General features: G+C 35.6%; 1 protein-coding gene across 4 annotated transcripts in view; it reads right to left on the reverse strand.

Annotated features, from left to right (window-relative positions):
- Positions 1–23,041, reverse strand: part of DIAPH3 (diaphanous related formin 3) — a 210,197-nt gene that overhangs the window by 150,171 nt on the left and 36,985 nt on the right. For all 4 annotated transcript variants that reach the window (XM_039568562.1, XM_039568574.1, XM_039568565.1 and 1 more), the window contains 8 exons: positions 14,543–14,653; positions 14,006–14,124; positions 13,158–13,274; positions 11,814–11,932; positions 11,627–11,691; positions 10,917–11,021; positions 8,303–8,638; positions 7,207–7,321 (listed from right to left, as the gene is read on the reverse strand). In XM_039568562.1, the coding sequence (XP_039424496.1) occupies positions 7,207–7,321; positions 8,303–8,638; positions 10,917–11,021; positions 11,627–11,691; positions 11,814–11,932; positions 13,158–13,274; positions 14,006–14,124; positions 14,543–14,653 (1,087 nt within the window). The remainder of the gene's footprint in view (positions 1–7,206; positions 7,322–8,302; positions 8,639–10,916; positions 11,022–11,626; positions 11,692–11,813; positions 11,933–13,157; positions 13,275–14,005; positions 14,125–14,542; positions 14,654–23,041) is intronic.

The raw sequence follows: 23,041 nt of genomic DNA on the forward strand, positions 1-23,041 counted from the left end.
TTCTAATCCTATTTAAAACATCTCCTGACACACTGACTCTTTTCTACAGTCCTACCAGAAGAATGGTCTGATGTTACTCTTGATTAGTCTGACATAGATTAGGGCACTGATGACACAGTCATTCAATAATTAATTAATTCAAGGGAGAATTCATCCTAAGAATTTGTCAAAGAAGGAGATTAAAGATTAAAACATGCCACAATTCTAGCTTCAAAAAGAATCAAACTACAAAAAAAATGCCATTGTCAGGCTATTTTAACCACTGCTATGCTAATTTTTTTTTCAGGTTTTCTGTTTTTTGTTTGCCACACATTCATGGAGCTCTCGGGATACCAAAGTGAGGTTTTAGGAGTTATTCACATCCCACTTCTTTAAATACATTTAACGGTCTGAAAAACTAAATGCTTCTCCTATCCATGACAGGACATCAGAAAAAATAAAGTTGAATTGATTTTCTCTAAATTGGGTCTGTTTTGCTGTGACAGTAATTGGTAAGTGATCTCCCTGTTTTTAATTCAACACACAAACTTTTCCATTTTAGCAGAGAGCAGTTGGGTGGGCATCTGGCAGCCAGCCAAGCTCAATGCACAACAGAAGTATATTCACTCACTGATTCTTACACATCAATCTCTGCATAACAAATATGATTTGGTACAAATATTTGAAAAGAATAAGAGCAGATATCATTCTATTTGCTAACAACAGAAACAACTAATACAGTTACTACCAAAGCAGCACTAAATATATCATCCACTCTCTCCATGTGAAGATGATATACTCAAGTTGCAAGATACCACTGACATTTCAGTGCTTTGGTTGCTGTTCCTTGCAAATGCTCATTAAGTTACTCTTGACTTCTTCAAAAAGAAACTTTTCATCCTTATTTCATTCTATATACACAATCTTTTTGAAAAAATTTTGCTTTTAGGACAGTTAGGATGATACTGAAAGGCAGCCAAACAAGTGCATAGCAGGCCTTACTTTTACTTGTACAGTTACATTAAAAGGTAAATCAGGTTACTCAGTGCTGTGTTATAGCAGAAGTTACTAAACTATACTCCGGCAGTTATACACGTTTGTAACAATAAGATTCTACAAGAAGTACAGTTTGTAGCCACCTCTGATAAATCCTCCTCCAGAGGAGCAAAATACAAGGAACAGTGGGCTCCACCTAATCTTTCATATGGATGACAGCATGTTCTCTTGCTTATGCAAGGTAGCTATGGCGTGTTAAACACAGCATTAAACTGATTTATATTGTTAATTTGATCTTCTGGCTAGCCTTTACTCTCTTTTCTGGTTTAAAATATTTGAGACTTAATTGGCACTATAGCATCTTAGATCTTGATTTTTCTTACAAAGTATACAGGGGAGAAAAAAAAATTAGAACTATATTGACCTTTTTCAAGACAAGTGCCAACAGAGACAGTACTCCCACAGAAGTGCTTTATTTCTGAATAATCAAGTCTGGCAGGTGCTCTGGTGTGATGGGATCAGACACTGCCATTTCCAATAAGATTAGGATGAAAATCTGTCTTAGTTGATAAAAAAAAAAAAACAGAGATCATGCAATCTTTCTCTCTTGAGTTTACTAGATCAGCTCCCTTTGATATCTAGAAAAGAAAGTACATTTCTAATTTTTTCATGCCATCTCCCATTAACTGCAGTTATCTGCATAGTGCTCAAAATAATGAAGAATTTACAAATGTTTTCTTGTATGTTTGATGTGCAATTTCTAATCCTCATTTGGACTTCATCACTTTAAACATAAGAGTCTTTGGATCAAGTCAAATCAACTTACTGGTAGGATATTTATAAATAAGGCACATTAAATACAAAGCACATATTTCATGAAACTACTAGCTTTCTTATATTTTGCATACATGAGATGTCCAAATTGTCATTTTGGATTAAAATGCTTCAAGACTTCTTTTTTGGTTAGAGGTTGCCTTCCTGTGTACTCTACAATGTCTTAAAGTCTTGGAATCACCTTGGCAAATCACTTCAAGCACCCAAAGGATTACTGTAAGCAAGATGTAGCTGGTTCTCTCTTGTTATCCTGAACACATGTCCCACATTATGCCTAACCATTACCGTCTCATTCTTTTTTCTCATTAATTACACTTACTCACAGACTTCAGCAACTTACTGCTATAACCTTCTCTACGCCAGTACTCTTCAAAGTATCTCCACAAACCAAGTGTTTGCATATTAAAATTCACTTTATTTCAGTATTGTAAGTCTTGAACATAGTAGTCTGAAGCTACTGCAAGCAAGCTGGCACTCACACCAATGATTAAAAAAACAAAAACTGCAATAAGAGATGCTCCTAGAAAAGACATCATGCCAGCCTTACCACTTCTTATAATCCATTCTCCTCACTTAGCAAAAGAGAAAGTTCCTTCCTACAAATACAGCCTTTCCTATTTCTTTTGGACCATATACCCCTGAAATTTTCTAATGTTCTTTGAACCTGCTGAACTTTTGAAGTTGCCTCCAAGTGGTCCCACCAATTCCTTAGCTAACTTCATTTTCAAAAAATTAAATACACACTTCAAAATTAGCTGAAAGGTCCGTTGCAAGAAATTCAAGATTCAAAATGAGTACGTGAAGAACATCCTGTTCACATTTATCGAGATATATTTAATGAGTTTTCCCAATATCTTCACACTTTTACATTTTTAATGCTAACTTTTTTCTTGCAATACTATCTTGAACTTCCCTATCAAGTCACATGCAGTTTTTTTACCCCATAGCTTTAGCTGCTGGCATTTTTTCTGTATTACAATACGAAGTTTACTCAAATCTTGGATATAGTTAAATCTCCCACTTTATTATCACAAAATTTTCAGCTTCTCTAATCTTAACATTTTCTCATCATATCCATCATGTGATCCAAGAGCTAATAATACAATATAATATTATTAGAAGGAATTTCCATTCACAAGGTTTTGCACAGGAGGTTTCTTTCCCCCCACAAGATTTTCATGATTCTAGAGCTCATGCTATCTTTTATGCAAAGTGTCACCTTCCTGCCTGTACTTCTAATAATTCCAGAGAAGTTAGCAGCACGTTAGCATCACAGACCAGTGATTATTCTTCCATCAGGCTTCCAGTGCATTACAAAGCAGTTGTCATTCAACACTGAGCACTTATGTTTGTTCATCTTACCTCTTAGGACTAAGATAATAAGAAGTACATGTAAACTCCAGCTCTGCTGTTCAGTATTTCACATATCAATTAACTTTAAGCCATATATTTAGTTAAATGTTTTCCAAAAATTATAGCAAGAGATTCCTTTAAAACCATTGTTGCCAGAAAGGCTTGACACAGATTTTCTTCACTGGTCTGAGATCATGAGGATAACCCTGGTTGGTAATTCTCAAACTCTTGATATTTCTTTTTATTTCTTTCTCTTTCATGTCTCTTCTAACTACCCCTCATACCCATCCTTCTTTTTGCCTTTAAAATGTATCAGATAACCAAAGATGACTCATGCAAAACATTCACATTCATCAGCTTATTTTCAGAACTTGTCAATTACTTTTCTTTCCCCCCTAGCCAGTGAGTAGTCACGGAGCTGTCACAGGTACACAAAACCAACTCCACTCAGGTAACAACTCCCAACCAAAACCAAAGACTAAAACAAACCCACAACAAGGGTAACCATGATGACAATCCAGTGACATTTCACAGGTTAAGGGTTCACTGTACCAGTCAGGGATATTGCCATGACATGGACAGGAACAATGACCCAAAGCATGAACTCATGCTCTGACGCACATGGAGCCCCCTCGCTCAGGCTTTTATGACAAAGGAGTTGGTTTGCCATTATGCCCTTGAGTAAATTCGGAATCAATGAAAAAAAAAAATCACAGTTCATCTTCAGTAAGTTGCTACCAGAATACCATCAACAACTGATGCTTTGATACCTCTCAGTGTTCATCTCAAGGTTTTATTTTTATAAAACATGTTACTTTCACAAAATGATTCAATGGTTGAAAAGTGACAAAAACAGCTTTATAAGATGCAAAAGAAGAAAAAATACCCTCTATCACCCATAGACTCTGTGGACTTTCCATTATCACCATCACCAAGCAGCACAGTGAGAACATTTCCTCCAGTAAAGTACCAAGACTGCTGACAGAAGCAAGTCACAGAAGTGGTTATTTCCCTCTACTCCCCTTCTAAGGGAGGTACTTCCCCACTGTCTGGGAGAAGTATCTGGAGTATTTTGTATGGATTTCCCCAGTTCAAAAAAAAAATAAGTATTTTGGAATGAGTACAGCAGAAAATCATCAAGATGATTAGAGTTCTGAAACATAGTTGCAGACAGAAACGTTGAAAGAGTTACCAGTCTTGAGAAGGGTAACAAAAGACAAGGGAACACATATTTTTGGCTCAAATGACCTGATAGAAGGCTGGAAATACAAGGGAATTCTTGGAGGTGCACAACAAGCAAGAGGAAATCGGCACAGGTTGCAACAAAAGATATTCCAAAAGATATTATGGAAAAAAAAAAATTCACCACAATGACAAACATGGGGAAAGGCTGTCGGTCCCTACATCTCCATCTTTAGAAATACCTCAAACTAAGCTGGAGGAAGTCCTGAGCATCATGAATTAGACTGGTCCCTTTACAAAAAGTTGTTGACAAGATGACCTTCAGGGATTTCTTCCATGGCTCATGTCTCTGAAACGTCTCTGGATACACACAACAAAGGTATCCTACAGTCTGAAGCTAGGCCCTCTTTTAAGTTTTTATTCTTGCAGTAGTATTTCTTTCATACCTCCATAACATCTTCCGTTTTTCAATTGCTTCAATGCCGCTTCAGAATCAACGTAATTTATAACTCCTATACAAATATCTGCTGAATCTTCAAATCTATTCTATACTGTTCTGTATTCCTTTTTCTAGCAAAAATTCCTTAGTGGCTTATTTACATAGACATAAGACTTCCTTTTCTAGATCAACACTGATACCCTTTTGGCATATTAGATGGCAAAATGCACCAACTGAATATTTGAGTACCTCAATTTGATTTTACCTAATGAGAATAAAATTCACTCAAACTATCATTGAACATTCTGATCCCCGCTTCCTCAACTAGATACCTCTTCTTATGCAAAGATTTTAATGAGAAGAGTGCATAAGCAGACCCTCCAGCAGAGTGGAAACCAGCATGCCATCATTTGGCTACAGAATTGTTTTCAATTTCTCATCTTTCTGGTTTTAGAGACAAAGCTTTAGAAATAGTCAAGGACTGTTCCCAATTTGAGTGTAGTGAATAGCTTGCTGATTCTACTTTAGAGAGCCTGGTGTTAAATCTCCTCAAGACTGCGAAGAAAACTGTATGTCTCTAATTGCTTTGGTAAGTTTTGTTATAATCAGTAAGTTAAGCTACAAAGAAGTACCCCCTCTGTCCATGGTCACGAGAACAAAAGCAGTTGCTTTGCTGTCCTCTGTACTGGAATTCATGCTGTCAACAAGAGACCTTGAGATCTGGTCCTGCCTACTAACATACTTAAGCATTCATGTAAAGTTCTGTAAACCACTCACTTGAACAAAGATGAAATTTAGTTCCATGTTGCCCTTTAAACACCTACTTGCTGTTCTAAATAAAATCTTTAGTGTCTCCACTTCCTTTGAAAAATTAAGATGATGGCACACATATCATCCATGTGGGATGAGAGAGATTCCAAAACTTAAAAAATAAAATAGATTAAGCAGTAAGCCTCACCTGTAAAAAAGAAAGAAATTTGTCCCTGCAGACCACAGTCTTTAAATTGCTACACAGACACACACACGTTTGGTATGAAAGTGTACTTCACTGACTTTCCAACTGTAGATCCAGTAACTCTCTTCTATTGGGTTTTGACAAAACAATGTATTCAGTCCATTCAGTTAAATTTTGAGGGATGTTAATCTTGTTAACTCTAATGTTCTTGCTGTCTGTTGGAGACTCGCAATCCTCTTCTGAGCCATTAACATGTTTGGTCTGAACATCATCTTGTCTCCCAAATTTTACTGTTTAATTACACATAGGAAATTATTTCCTCCAGTGGCTTTTAAAACTTCCAAACTATTAATTCAAGGAACATTCTTGGGAATTCTCCTAACATTATAAAGGCACCATAATTAGCTTCTAGACTTATTTTAATAGATTCAAGCAAACATGTCTATGGTCTGTGAGGCGTTCTTGCCTTTTTATCTTTGTACAACACTCTTACTATTATTAAGTATCTGCAGCAATAAGCTATAACACTTAAATCAGTAGAAACACTGCTAAGGCATAAAAATCATGCTTTGACAAGAGTGGAATAAAGTTCTTGCTTATGGTAAAAAAAAAATTGGATAACACACACCAAAGCATACCCAAAAAGAAGGAGAAATCTGAGAATGCCATGCCACTCTATTAACAAAAATATCAAAATAAAAGTTTTAAAACAAAGTAAAAATACAATAACCCCTGTTCAATTTGCAAAGAAATTAAACACTACAGCCCTTTGGCTGCTCTAAAGTACTACATCTCTGATATGAAAAAAGAAGGGAGAAAAAAGATGTGTGAAGAAGTAACAGGCATTTTATATATGGGACAGAAGAACCTAACCTACTACTAAAACTACTTACTTCCAAGGAAGGGACTAAAGTTTTAAAGCCAGGAATACTTTCAAATATTTTGTTCCTTCACAGTGCTTTAAAAGCTCAAAAAGCTAAGAAAATATCAAAGGAGATTAATGTTTCTACAGGTTTATCAGGAAGTAACAAAAAAAAAAAAAATCACTGAAAGACCGTCGTCCTTCATGGATCCAACACACATCAATTATCATATCAGTTCTGAGGGTAAACACATCATCTTCTGGGCTCCAGATTAGGTTTCAGTAATTTATGAAGGTATTCTGATAAAATTTTATAATTTTTTTTTTCAAATGTGATAAATGATATCTGTATTCTCCAGAAGAATTTCTTGGGTCTTTTTCTGGGAGGTTTTCCTACAGGTCACACAGTTTTTGTCATGCTTACGTAAAATAGCTCAATATTACTGCTTTAAGCAGTGTAGGATTTTCAGACCTTTTTCTTCATACATCTCACTTAGAAACAAGAATATTGATGTTATGTTCAGAGCATTTTTTCATATATTTATTTAAGTCCCAAGAACTTTATAGGTGTCCAAAAGCTGAAAATCAAATCCATCAACTACTTACCCCTTTTTTGACAACAAAACGTAACTTCCAATTTGCAAAGCATGTCAGCATTCTCATACTTGTCCTCTTGTGCCTTAACCCAAAAACAGGATTCTGTCATCTCCTGAGGCCTGATCTACGAGCAAGAGACAAAACAAAATTTTATTAATTATTTTGATACTATGAAGAAACTGTGCTCTGCAGAGTCTAAAGCACATTAAATATTTAAGAGCTCTGTAAAACATGTGAACTTTCAGTACACAACTCATCTTTAGAGTTGTTAATATATTTCTCATTGAAAATAATAACCCTTCAAATAAGTGAGATCAGACAAACAGATTCTAACAATGCAGAAAACACACTCTTATCCAAGGTCTAAACAGAGCAAATTAGCTTTGTTCTAGATTTGAAACTTGGGCAAACTTCAAATAATCTCTAAACACAGCTGGTTTAACTAGATGCGAAGTACCTTACTTTTCAGAATGTAGCTTTGATTACTTCATTAATTGTGAAAATCTCTTTACTGACCTATTTTGATCTAAATAGTTATAGTTTCCAAACTCAGTAGACTGGTATACTTGATCTTGTCACAATGGAGAAGGAAAAAAAACCAACACCAAAACCAACCAAACTCCAAACTGAGTCTGTATTTTGCCGGCCATTAAATTTATGTCAGTACATTTATACTATGGACAAATGGAAAGACCTGCACTTCTTCTTTCCAGCCCAGGCTAGATAGATGCAATACACTTGTTTGGAAACTGTATAGCTATAAGTAGAGTGCAGTGACTGATCCAACATAAAGTGTCTGAAAAAAAACAAGGCATAACAAGTCCCAGAAAGCATAAGAAGCATGCTGCTGTCAAGGTTGTTTTATTCTAGACCAGAATTGACTTTTCCAGGCATCACATAAAGTCAACAGATACTTGCCCAGATGATTCATGGGTCAATGAAACACAGTTTTCACAAAACAATGAAAAACTAAAGACAGGTATTCATATCTTACATAATTTTAACTAATGTATCAATTGCTTATCTAGTCTTACTTCTGACAATCTATTTTCCCCAAATTCAATGTCAGATTTTACATCAAGTATTTGTCATTAATCAACACTACCTTAGACCAGTTGAGTCTTTTCATGGTAACCTCAGGTTTGAACTCTTTTTTAGGCTTCATTCCAAATGGCAAAGCACGTGAAGGCGGAGACCACTGTATTCCAGGCAGGCCTGGTAGAGGCGGTGGTGGAGGAGCACCACCAAAACCCAGAGGAGTTCCCAAGCCACTCAGAAGTGGTGGAGGAGGAGGAGGAGGTGGTGGTGGTGGAATTGCTCCATTAGAAGGCAGCGGTGGAGGAGGAGGGGGTGGGAATTGATGTGGTCCTGCACCTTCCAGTGGAACAACAGACGCATCTCCTCGAGTTGACGGCAGAAGACCAGGTGGCACAGAGCCATACTGATAAGGAAAATATTCTTACTCAGTTTCACAGTTTTATCAACAAAATGCTATAACAATCATAGTTTATAGATTAAATCCAGAAAACCAGTTGAAATGTCTTGTATAGAACAGTCAAATAAGAATGATAATGAGCCCAATGTGCTTTTGATTTCACGATTGGAAGTGTCAATATTTGAAGTGGACATTCAGACCTGGGGGGTGCACACCAAAAATGACAAACTGAAATGGTGTTTCCCACTTGTCATATTTCACTGATCATGAGCTAAGAAGGATATGATAGGTATCTTGATGAGATCTTATCTAGACTATCATGGTTTAGCTGAAATTAAAAAAAAAAGTAACATCCTAGTCTCTCTTGTTCTTATCCTACAGGTTACAGAGAAACTTTCCAAGTACATAACAGCAGAATCTGAGGAGATAAATAATTCTGCTGAAAAACAGCTATCTTCCAATATAGGAGCATTCTTATTCTACAGAATTGAAAACATGAAGCAATAATGAAAAAATGTCCTTCCAAAAAATAAAGCTTCCTTACGCACCAGCTTCTTATTCCATACAGAAATGACATCTATAATGTATCAAAATAGGATTAGCACTTCAGCAAGTCTAATAAAATTACTTCTACTATTTGAAGATCTTCTATCATATGCCTGCAAACAAAAATAAGAATGTATCTGACAAAAACAACAAAACAATAAATAAGAAATATTTATCTACTGGTGCTAGCACTAATTACCTTTTCAACTAACTATGAGCTGAAACAGTCCCATTTGTTTTTAGAAAATAAAGGGAAATACAATAAGCAAAAGATTTAAAATTTCTAAAAGGAAATAGCTGAATATTAATAAATACAGATAAATGCATGCACGACAGCTTGATAATGTTTTGAATTTGTGAACATAAGCATTGTTTACACTGACAAGTAGACACTGAACAATTAGGCTCCAGAAATGAAAGAAATACATCAACACATACCAAATGCAAGAAGGGAGTAAAGGAATGAGACCAGGGGAAAAACAGTCATTAGAGGTAGAAGTCAACATGCTAAGTAGCAACTGATGCCATATGGAAACCAAAGTTTCCTCTTTAGACAGATTTAAAAGTACCAAATCGCAGTAATCAATTACCTGACATTTACAAAACTTTTAATGTATCCCTTTAACAACAGTGGGATAATTCACGGTATGAAAATTAGTGAGCAGAATCCTATTTTATGCTCTCTGTCTGCATGTAAAAAAAGTTATACTTAATGCAGTAAATAACAGAAAAAGTAAAATGGGAAGAAACAGATTTCACTTACAAAAAGTATTTTACTATGTTTTCAAGACACACACACAAAAATACTTTCCTAATGAATGATATGCCGCTCTTACTATATTTGGTTTTTTAGAATGCAACAATTTCTGTAATTGCTTTTGTTTAATGTTTGACTTTGACATTAACAATTAATTTTGACCAGAAACATGAATTAGAGTGACATTTCTAAATAGACCAAAGCAGAGCTAAATTAATTTTCCTCACTAAGAAAATTAAAGAAGCCAATAAATATAAAAATAATCCCTCAGAAGTATTAAAATAAACCCCTATAAGCATGTCTTTCTGATGCTGTCTTTCTTTAACCATTTACCATTTTTAGACTGTGCTTCTTATTCCAGGAAATAAGACACAAGAAAAATCACTTGGTCACACAGTCTCCTTGCATAGATTTAAAAGCTGAAGTAGTTACAAGTTAACTGAAATATTACCCTCAAAAAATCTGCACTATTCCTCTCCATCGTGTTTTAAAACATCTATTTATGCTTGAAAATTGAAAAATTATCAAGAAATGTTCTTATCCAGCCACAGGTTATTTCTTTCACTGCTGGATATCCATGGTAATGCCTCAGTATAGCAAACTGCATAATGAGCAATTTCTTGTGGAGGGATAAAGATCACAATGATGAATGCTAATCTAAAAGCATAAGACTTATTACCCTATGTGGTTAATTACTTTGGAAATGTATGACTCTGAAAGCAAAACCCCAATGAAACCTAAGAAACTAGTTTAATTAACAGAGCTCAGGCATAAAAGGATCATCTGGGAACTTACAGCTAATTAATGTCACATTACAATTATTTGTATAAAACAGAAATAAAGGAATCTAACATTCAATAATAATCGATAACAAAGATTCTTTAAAAAACCCTCAACTGTACTATCAGAATCCAAAGAAGATGCAAAAGGAAGTTCCTTTCAAAAACATTATTACATACATTCATTTATACTGTCTTTTACCTGTGATTTAAAAGCTTGTAATTCTGTTTCAAGTTCATTGATTCTCTCCTCTTTTTTTCGCAGTAGGGCCTGGGTCTCCTGATGAGCTACAAAATCTTTTTCAAACTAAGAAAAAAGAAAAAAAGAAAATTGTTGGTACCAGTCAGTTCTGCATAGTTTCTTTAAATTCCAACTTTTCCTTTTGTGCTTGTTAAAACTCATATGACAACAATACTAAGGACATGTCTGCTAGTCTAACTTTCATGTGTCTGCTGGGTGGAAGAACCATCTGCATCACCACCACAGGTCTTTATGATAGGAAATGGCATAAAGTAGTAATGTATATTAAGTTAGCATTACACAGAGTAGCTTAAAAGCCATGGATGTACAGTAATACAGTCTGTAGATATGAAGGAGTCAATTTTTATTCTCCCACTGTTCATCTCATTAGGGAAACTGATAACTGTTGAAATACAGTATTCAGTTGGTTTTAGGCAGAGTTCTACTTAAATAGTAGAAAATACTTAAAACTTAAATAGTAGAAAGATTCTCAGTTAAGGTTAACTACTTTACACCACTTGGCTTCCTAGTCCACAAGGAACACCCAAATTGCCATTTTAACACAGAACTAATTGTGAGTTGAAGTTAAAAACTATCCAGTTACACCATTCATTAATCTATTAAGTAATCCTGCGTCCATCTTATGATCAGATGATGCAAAAATTACTTACTTTTCTGGAAAGTTCAGAAGCCCTCTCTTCACATTCTTCTAATCTTGCTTTATCTACACAAATGTCTTGAAAAAAATCAACAAACACACTTATACATATGCAGGGAACACAAGATTCTTCTTAATTACATATACAGTTTCATATAAGGAATTATGATGCTGTAATCATTTCCAAACAGAGTACTTACCTAGTAAGTGGCTGAAATTGATATCTAATCTCTTACGATATGTGAAATCTGGGTCTGTTCCACTTCGATGTAACACTATCTGTGACACACACTCTTCAATTAATTTGAAATACTGTGGACTAAAGACAGAGATGAGCTATTTTATGGCATATTTATTTATCAACCTATACTTAAAATTTTGTCTATGAACAAAGTACCATCAAAAGCTTTGGGCAGATTTGTTTCCATAGAAAGGTAGGTGCAAACCCCTAGAGTCTCAAAGGAAAATCACGTCTGGCAGTTTATTACACAAAAACAGTTACAAAAAGCCTGAAAAAACAGTGGACCTAAAGATAATTAATTCTATATTATAAAATCTACATCTCTCCCCCTATGGAAATACAGGGAGGGAAGACCACCTCCTGCTTCCTCTCAGTAAAGAGAAGGGTCTTCCTTCAGCTTGATTGCACTAGTTTTGTGACTTTTTAGAGTATGACTGCATTGCAGCCCTGCTTCAGTATGTGGAATGAAGAACACCTTGTTCTAAAATGCCAGGGGGTATGACAGCTGCGTCACTTGCCCAGAACATGCAAGCTGTGAATTCAAACCTTTTCAGGTGGAAGAGGTCTAGCACAGATGTACCCAAAGCAGGCAAGCACCCTTAACCTTTAAACGTACATCTGTGCTAGACCTTGCCTGAAAAGCAAGGTTATGCAGAACATTGTGCAGAAAACAGATGGCCCCTGTTCAGTTCATACCTCATTCCTCCAGTGTTTCCTCAAAGACAACTCAAGCAGATTCCTTTTTGGAAGGAAAGTGTTTGTCAGCCTCAAACACCTAAAGTTTTATTAACTGTTTCCCTGTAATTTATCTGATGAACTTTCCAGGAGACACAAATATGTCTACACTATCCTATAACGTATACTGAAAGTACTCAATTCCAACCCAAAAGTTACTCTAAATTAAGCATAAGTTCAGATTTCTATATAAAGTGGACTTCTTTGCACACTTGGTTTTGCCCTTTGACTCAAATACACCACAAACTTATAATGCTACTACCATGATTTATAACTGATTAAGACATCTCTCCTGATCAACTTATACTTGCAATCAATGAGGCTCAGATCCTAAAAAGAACAGTTTTCTATATTTATAAAATACAATCATACACTAAGCAGAAGAGACAAAAACATATAGATGGCATTACTGATTCAAAGTTGATACTTTCAAACATGAGCTCACAAACTACAATCCACACAGAAAGACTAAAACCTATCATTAAATTTATGGAAGAAATATTCTATTAATGACTGAATAATAAAAAAAAAAATCCATAATTAACATTTAACACAGCAATAAACATACCGGATAAAATAATCATTTCTTATCAGCAAAAGATGTTGAAGAATAGAAAGAAAATATCCTTCAGCACTAGTGTCCTTAACTGTATTCCACACCATGTTGTAAACATCATTTACTTCAGTAAAAGTGTTAAGGAGAATAATAACAAAGAACAAAATATCTCAGTCGAATGTTGACTGATAACTTCTTTAAACAGAAACTGCAGCAGAAAAATATCCATTATATGCTTTATTTTGTTCATATTTGTCCCGCTGATATTATGGAAACGTTTATGTTGGAATAGACCTTCAAAATGATCAAGTCCAACTATTAGCCATGCACTGCCAAGTCCACCATTCAGCCATGCCACTACATGCCACATCTATACATCTTTTAACTATCTCCAGGGATGGGGACTGCACCACTTCCCGGGGCAGCCTGTTCCAGGGCTTGACAACACTCTCTCTAAGAAATTTCTCCTATTATCCAATCTAAACCTTGCACAGCGCACCTTGAGGCCCTTTCCTCTCATTCAGTCACTTGTTACTTAGGAGAAGTGACTGATCCCTACCTCACTATAACCTCCTTTCAGGCAGTCACTGAGAGTAACAAGGCCCCCCTGAGCATCCTTCTCCAGAATAAATAACCCAGCTCTCTCAGCTGCTCCTCATAGGACTTGTGCTCCAGACCTTTCTCTGGACACACTCCAGCCCCTCCGTATCTTTCTTGTGGGCGAGAGGCCCAAAACTGAGCACGGAATTCAAAGTGCAGCCTCGCCAGTGCCCAGTACAGGGGAACGATCGGTGTCCTGCTCCTGCCGGCCACACTACTTCTGATACAAGCAAAGATCATATTGGCCTTCAAAAGGATATTCTAGTTCAGATCTAATATCTTCTAAACGATGAGAGAATTCAATCATGTCTTCTTCTTTATGCTCATTGAACACTTTCAGCTGAATATCTAGTGCTTCATTCTTTATACATTGTAGTTGCTGCAAAGAAGAAACAGTAGAAAGGCTTGCAAAATTAGCATTTCCATATGGAAATAAACCTTATCTTTTTAATAAATTCCGTAAGTCTATGTTAGTTAAAAGTTTAAAATTACAAGAGCACATGAGTTAAGTTAAAAAATGAAAAGGTAAACACGACTTCAGGCTGGCTTAACAATCTGTCACATGTTCTTAAGCAAAGTCATAAAATGCTGAGGAATCAGAATAAAGTTCAGAAAGCACATTTCACATTTTCATTTTTATTTTAAGGCTGATTCTCGTATCTGACTGGTCTCTCCCAAACTTAATAAAATGCCTTTGAGAATAATTTATTAGAACTTGTTCTCTCCCATTCCCCCCTCAAGCTCAAATAATTAAAAAATTTAAATAGTAATGCAAAGAGAGATGACGAGATGCTTACTGGCAATATCTCTTTCAATCCACTGCGCATAAATTCATTTCTGATGTGAAGCCTAAAATCCAAGTCATCAGGAGATGTAACAAGAGCATTGATGAGCTGCATGCAAGCTACCTGTAATAGAGTAAATAATAAACTAATTTATTTCTTAGATTTCAATATGCATCACAATCAAAAAGATACAACAAACTAGTAATTAGACACTACATCATTTCTAATTATAAAACTACTGTAATCTTGTAACTAAGCTACTTAAATTCCTGATCATCCACATGAGCTATAAATATCACCCTAGCTCACAAATTTTCATAAAAATTAAATATTTTCTCACTCTCTTGAATTTTTTCATTTTATACAAATAGCAAGTTCCTTTAGCCAATGAACTGTAGCAGATAAAACATAATTATCAACATTAAAAAAAATCTATACATATATATAAGAAGTTAGTGACATAATAATGTCTGTGTACAGTGAAACATATTTTTTTTTAAATGCTGATTAAATTAAACTGAGTCTGAAGAACAGAATGGGTTTTGTTCCACTTCTTTTTGAAATAGTCACTCTTTAAACATACTGAGCATTATAGAATACTTCATGGGAATGACTCCTCCAGCTCAAAAGAAAGTAACAGGCCAACTAGTGAGTAGATCCTCTTCTAAAAAATCAAAAGACTCATCTTGAAAACCCATAGCCAGGAACAGCAGGAATTCACTGTCCAGATTCATGAGCCTTTAGAATGTTGGCAACTTACTGTTTATCTCTAATAAGGATGCAAACAGCCATTATTTCCTTTTTTTACCCTCTTTATTGTTTGCATGTCTTGTTTCAATGTACAAGAAATACGTTATTCAATTAATTCCAGCATTTTACAGGCTTTTTAAAAGCAACAGACAATTACAGTTGTATTTGGAACATAAATACTATGTAAACAATTAAAGCAATCTGGTTCAAATACTTTGCTGTAAAGCCTTTTATAGTCTAAAAAATGATGATACATTATGCCATAGGCAAAAGGCGATACTGGAAAGATGCTATCCCGGTCATCTTCTAAGTAAGTATAATTCCAACTACTGAATTTACATATGGTCACAAGAACAACTAGATGTACAAGCTACTTTGATACAGACTGTGAGAAACAACAGCACTCATTAGGCTTCCAGAAGGAACATGCTAAGATTAAAAGACAGCACAGACCACAACCATTATCCTACCTTTATCCTACTGTGAAGAATGTAAGCATGAAAGGAGCTTTAGATATTATTTCAGCTGAACTGTTATGGAGGTGAATGACAATTAGCATAATTTAGACCTGTTTGACTACAGTGTTAGTCTATGTAGATGAACTTAGTAGCTAACACTCTAGAAGAGAACAGCTTTGTTTTAAGAACAGAGGTGTAATAAATGTAAACAATCTGTTAATGTGAGACCTGTGAACCTGCCAAGAAAATCAAGTCAATCAGACTGTGAGCTCACGAAGGTTGTTAGGGACGAAACGTTACAATGATCCAATTAAGCATGAGGCATTCTCCAGCCAATCCCATAAATTATGTATTTGGAGTCACTTGAAAAGAGAACCTCAAGGGTCCCCAACTCTGCGCTAGGAGTCGGGACCATCTTTTCAGCTTCTGGGGATGTCTGAAAGGACAAGAATGCTCAAGGGAGGACGCTATGGTTGGAACCACTGTACTAATCCATCCAACACCTGTCCTGGATAAAAGCTGCCACAACGGCATCTATTCTTATATTACTCTGTCATACTACATACCTTGCATCAACAATAACTTTAAAACAGTAATAGAAGGAAGGAACAAGCTTTGCTCCTTTTTCTTACTTGAAGGAAGAGCTGAAATTAATTTCTATTCCCTCAGAACTTCTATGAAATTCAGTACATGCAAATATCTAGATTTGCATAAGAATAAAATAGAAAACTATCATTTTTTATTGACATAAATAAGGAAAAGCACAGTAAATTAAATTCATAAAATCATAGAATGTCCTTAGTGGGAAGGGATTCAAAAGGATCATCAAGTCCAACTCCCAGCCCTGCACAGGGAAGTCCCAAAAATCCCACCTTGTGCCTGAGAGCATTGTCCAAATGCTTCTTGAACTCAGACAGGCTTGGTGCTGTGACCACTTCCCTGGGGAGCCGCTCCAGTGCCCAACCACCCTCTGAGTGAAAAATTGATACCCAGTCCTAATATCTAACTTAAATATCCCCTGACACAGCTTCAGGCCATTCCCTCGGGTCCCATCACTGGTCACCACAGAGAAGAGTGTCTGCCCCTCCTCTTCCCCTCACGAGGAAGCTGTAACTGCAATGAGGTTTCCTGTCAGTCTCCTCTTCTCCAGGCTGAACAGACCAAGTGACCTCAGTTGCTCCTCATATGGCTTCCTCTAAAGGGCCTTCACCATCCTCGTTGCCCCCCTTTGGACACACTCTAACAGTCTGATGTCCTTCTTGTATTGTGGTGCCCGAAACTGCATACAGGATTCAAAGTGATTATTTAAATCAACTGCGTAAGTGTTAAGATAGACTTCTGTAACTTACTCCAGACAATGATCAAGTTACATCATCTAAACAAAATAAAACAACACAAGTGGAGGGGGAATCAAAACTAACTGATCAAATGTGAAAACGTATTAACAGAAACAGAGAGCGAGATAACAACTTTGATAGACTATTTGCAAAAAGCATCTATGATTAACAGATCTAACTCCTCAAAGGTAACAAAAGAGGGAACACAACAACAGAATCTGTAGGGTCAGTTAAAGACCATGGTGGAAAGGAGTGCCCAAAGAAAACAAAGCAACACAAACAGCAACACTTTGTCAAGTGTTCTACTGGTGTGTGAAAGGAGATCACAAAGTAGAACAGAGATGAAACAGCTCAAGGGTGGGAGAAGAACTCAGAGAACCAAGCTAACATGAGAAGTAACAAAAGAACATTGATTCTTCAAACATTCAAAGTTTTTTAAAAAATTGAGGACAAAATAACTTTACTTGCTATTACATCCAAGTTTATACTGAAATGTATCTTGACACTGAAGAAAATGAAGATGGCAGAAATTATATTGACAATTAAAAGGCCATTTTCTGGAAGATCTGGACAACTACAGATCAGCAAGCTTGACTTTTTCTACAGTACAAATGTATTTTGTATAGTTGAGAACAAAATGAGTAATATAAAAAATGTAACACGAATCAATGGACAGTATATATAAATGACTTTATAAAGCAAAGTTCTATTTCAAGAATCAATAAAAGGTGTTTGCAAGGCCCAAGGAGCAGGCAAGAATGCTCCAGCCTAAGTCTGGACTTCAAAAATTTAAACCAGTTTGCAAAATGTCAAAACAATTTAGAAAAATGTAGAACACAGCATACTAAGTAGATTAAATCAAAAGTTCTACCAGTATTAAATAATATTAAATTTGTTTTTAAAAAGTTTTTATGGCTCAAAAATTATGTGGTTGTATTAAAGTCTGTTAAGTGTTTCTTACAGCTTCCCCGTGTCTCAGTGTAAGTCTGCCTTTGTATTCTTCTTTAAGAAAGTGTTTAACAGACACGGCAAGGCAATGAAAGCCTGTTCCAGTCCTTCCTCCATATTCTTTACAGTGAGCGCAATTAGATCATCCCCTGATGAGTAAAAATAAATAACCTCATGTATCAAAGACGAATATACCTATGGTGCTTCTTTCAGAAAAGTATTGGCATTACATTAGTAGCACTTGGTTTTAAAAGAACTCAGTTAAGTAGGAATATAGCTAACAATACCATTACATTGCCTTAAATAAAGTATGTTTCCTTGAAAAAGATCTTTCCAATTTCAGGCTTCTTAAAAGTTATAAATAAGAAACAACCCTTGGTTATTCTTCTCTTCTTATAAAACTGCTAAATTGATAACAAGTTGAGCCTTTAACTGTCACAGTGGATTCTTCACCTTTGTAGTGCCTGTCAGAACAATTCTTAGGATACTTCTCCTCCCTGAAATGTGTTATTTCCTTCATTTTATACAATTTACTTCTGTATGTATGTCTACAGTATTTTAGAAACTTAAGGGAAAATAGGACTTTGTTAACTTACCAATTATTTTCTTCAAATTCAAACGAAACCTCTGTATTACTCTTGAAGCTTGTTTCTGCTCAAGTACTTCTTCCTAAGAGTTACTCTAATATGTGACTGCCAAAGCATCACTCTACACTAGGTTACAAGGAAGGGTGTTAACCCCAGAAAAGGAAACTACAACTACCAAAAGATAAATACAAATAATATAATTATCTTAAATCTAAACACTGACACAACAATAACAAAAATTTTGAAACCACCTAAGGTGCCCTGTCCACTTCCCAAAAGTAGACTGAATAAAATCTTCCAGGAATTGTCTCAACAGCACCCAACAGAGAAAAGAGGTACTGCTGCACAACCAAGTACTTTTGGACACAGAAAAAGCTCCTCATATTGAATATTTGTCTGTAGTCCTGTACAGTCTTGTTCAGGACACGTGGCCTTGCATCCCACTTATTTTTTCTATTAACAGGCTACAAGTTTTGTATGAAGCTAATACCAGATGGTTCCAGACCTTTCAGGCTTTATCGAGACTTGGCTTGCCTGTCTGGAGCTCAGCTTTGCCTTATTCAGTTGCAGCAAGATTTGTCTAGTAACAGAATCACTATCACCCCACTAGCTGTACATCTTTCTTAGCCTTGTACAAGTCTCTGGCATAAAGTTTACCATTACGTACATTTCTGTAACTAGTGGATAGAATATGACCATAAATAAAATGCAGCATAGAAAGGAATAGGCATGGAATGGGAGTGGAGAGGAGCTAGCACTACCAAGAGCAATTTTATTAGACCACTAAGACTTCACTTAGAGTAAAATTAAAACCTTGGTTTTGAATACCAGGTGTATTCTTTAGGCCTACAAACTGCACGTTACAATGTCACAACAGAAGAATTTGGATGCAACAAGTGGTAGAAAACGCAGGCAACCAAACCAGTTAAATTTAGTGCAATTAAACCTTACAGAATATATTGTCTTATTTTCTAAGTATGGGCTTTATTCGTAAAGCTTTTTGTATTTGTTTTGGTATGGGTCCACTTTATGAGTATTTGTCTTCCCCTTCAGCAGCCAAGATGAAAATTTTTACTTCCCCTAATTTTGATCTGATTTAGTTGAAACAAGTTATGCCATCTCCAATTCATCTCTCTGGGGTAGTAAATCTTTCACTCAATTGCATTTTCTGGATTCAATTAGTGTGCCATTCGAAACCAGTAATTCAGTGCATTGACAGCTGCCACCAACATCTGTTCTCCTGTTACATCAGTGAGGCATTTCAATGACTGTAGACTTCACTGGACAACACTACCATACAGTCAGTACTAAAGTACAGTACACTACAAGGTTACATTTACATTTCAAAATAAGTCAAACTCCACGTTGTTTGATTATATATAAATTGGAACCTTTGTCATTGTTATCAGCAGTTTAAAACACAGTATGTTTTCCTGCAAAACTCTATGTGAATGGACTGTTAAGGAAGGAAACAGCATTTATTGCAGATTATTTAAACTATCAGTGAAGAGTCAGTCAGAGATTGAAAATGTACTACTATGAAAAACTCTAGTTTGCTCTTGATCAGGATTTATCTTTGAGATAGGCAGGGCAATTTCAATGAAAGGATATCTACAGATGTAATTGTTTCCAAAAAAAAGGTTATTTTCTTTTAATTTGCCAAATCAACACAGTGCATGTGCACATGCGCTATTCAAATGCAACAGAGCCAGATATGACAATGAAAAGCAAGAAATTCATCAGTAAGAAGTACTGCTATTCAAAGTACTTCTAATCAAATTTAATCAAGTGGGAATTCAATTGCAGTTCATAACAAGAACATACTTTAGCCTTCCCGGAACAAACAAGACAAAGATTCATTGGATAATATTAGCAAACTATTTATTTGTGTAGGAATACAAAGTAACAGTGAAAGTCCCAAACACAAGTCTACAAAAAGGAGAATGAAAAAAATTTATACAAGAGGAAGGAAACACAAGTCTAAGCAAGGCATTGCTTACACATCTAGATTTGAGTAAATTGGATCACAAAATCTTTTTTCTAAGTTTAAAAACTTTTTAAAGGACTAATGATAAAGGCAACAGCAAGAATCGGATAGTGGATCACAAACATTTAAAACATGCTCCAAGTGAAACTAATTCAGTACCTAGCAGTTAGTATAAAATACTTAAATCACACAAGATGACAAAAATTTGAAATTAGTTCATTCAGTCTTGACATTTAGGTAAGGTAAGCTTTGTTCTGATTGACCCTATTACATAAGCAGTTATGGAAAGGACCTCATTAGCACAGAACGACCAAGAATCATCAAGTTATTCAGCAAACCAAAATGTCACAGCAATCTCACATCCTCATATTACTAAATGAAAAAGAAAGATTAAATGGTATTCCCTGACAACTGAAAATACTGGGAGGATAAGGCTACTGATGAATACCTAAGATCTTTTACTTTGTCACAAAAATGTTTCTCCTAGGATACCCATGAACCTGCACATTTCCACAGGGATAAGCAGTGTTCATTTTTCAGGAACTTAACCAGGAAAGGAAAAATTGCACCTTTGCTTCACCATCGTACCTCTTCTCAGTCCTAACTGCAAAATTAGAAGGAGCTGGCATCTGCAACTAGATCTGCGTGGAAGAATAGCACTCTTCCTTAGTTAAACCACCTGCTTGAGAAGCAGTGGTGAAAGACGATGATTAGAGAGCACAAGCACTCGTTCGATTCTACTAGAAGAATGAGAAGTAGGCAACAAACAAGTTGTTGTTTTCATCACTTTCTTACATATCAAAATGGGTTGTGCCCAAAAAGCTGTATTTCCTGCTTCCATGACTTGAACAAGCAAAGTATTAGACTTTTCAGTTGTCATCATAAATATACAAGGTATCAGATTGCCTTGTATTCATTTTAGACTTAAGATGTTAAACTACATTTACTTTACAAAACCAGAAACTCAATATTACTCCAGGCTGTAGTTATATTCTCAGAATAAGATCACTAATCTTGTCTTGAATCATGAAATTAGTTAAGTATGCTTTCCATAATTTTGGATTTTATGAAAGATAAAGGGAGAATATCTTTTGCTTTCAACAAATGCAAAAAATAGACATGGCCTTCACTACAAATACAAAAATTGCCCTACTGAGGCCTTTTATGTATTCAGTCTTCTAGTAACAGAAATGTTAAGTCAATCCAAAATTGAAAAGGTCAGTTGTTAGTGTCAAATTGAACTGCCACAAAGCAAGCATACATACATCAAGCAGACAATCAAGGCAAGTATGCCAAGTAACTGACAACTGTAAACTTCTGTCTCATTAAAACACTGTCAAATTAACCACCAGGTCAATGTCATTGTTAGAAAAGTTTACAGCTGATTCACATGAGGAACCTTGATTTTTCTGGTCTTAAAAAAAAGAAATCTAGCAAGCATTTATGAAGTCTGAAAAAGTAAATATCAAAAAGCCTTTTAGCAGAAGGAACATACTCTAATGAAAGTTTAACTAAAAAAAAAAAACCCAAAAAAGAACTTTTCATGAGTTTCCATGTCTACACAAGATACAGCAAATGAAACAGCAAAACATTACCTATTTGCAGGAACTTCAGGCTAACACTCTCAGCAAAGCTAAATGAACATATTTAGCAGAAGTATTTTAGCAGAAGTATTGCAACTGTAACATTTACACAAATTCTCATTTTTAACAATGCTTCTATCTTCTATATCAGAGTATAACAAAATACCAGATGGACGTATAGCCCAATTGAGAGAAGGCATAACTGGTAGGAACAAACTTTTTAGTATCTGAAGAGCAGTCCCAGAAAAAAGAAAGTTGCTACTGCACAGGTAACTCAGCTGAAGTTACCTGAAGCCAAATCTGACTGATTTGGCTACCTCACCAGTGGTATCTTGCTAATGGAGCTGAGCACCCCTTGAAAAAGTGGGTATCCATCATGGGTAAAGGAGAGGTACAAAGGACTAACTTAATTTGCCTGATGCTTCAAATAAACTAACGGGCTGCTTTTAGGGGAGTTTCACATGCATTTTCAACTATAAAGAAAAGGAAGCTACAGATTTTTTCTTTATTAAATCTACACAGATGCAAATATACACAAGCCCTGAAAATTCAGCATCACATCTGAAGGCCTAACACTCAAAACAACATCCTCCTAATTTCAAGCTGGTAGTCCTCAAACCCTTATACGTTCTACAGACTTAGATACAACATCCTGGAACTGGAAAAGAATTTTCGTGAGCTACAGCATTTCTCCCTTCTAAATCAAAATATTTTATAATTTTTTTTTAATATCCCAGAGAAAATTTGGTATCTCAGAAATTTTTTGAAATTCCATAAAATGTATGGATAGCCCAGGGAAATTGTGGATGTCCCACCCCTGGAAGTGTTCAAGGTGAAGTTGGACTAGGCCTTGAGCAACCT

Source organism: Corvus cornix, chromosome 1, assembly GCF_000738735.6.
Source record: "Corvus cornix cornix isolate S_Up_H32 chromosome 1, ASM73873v5, whole genome shotgun sequence".
NCBI lineage: Eukaryota > Metazoa > Chordata > Aves > Passeriformes > Corvidae > Corvus > Corvus cornix.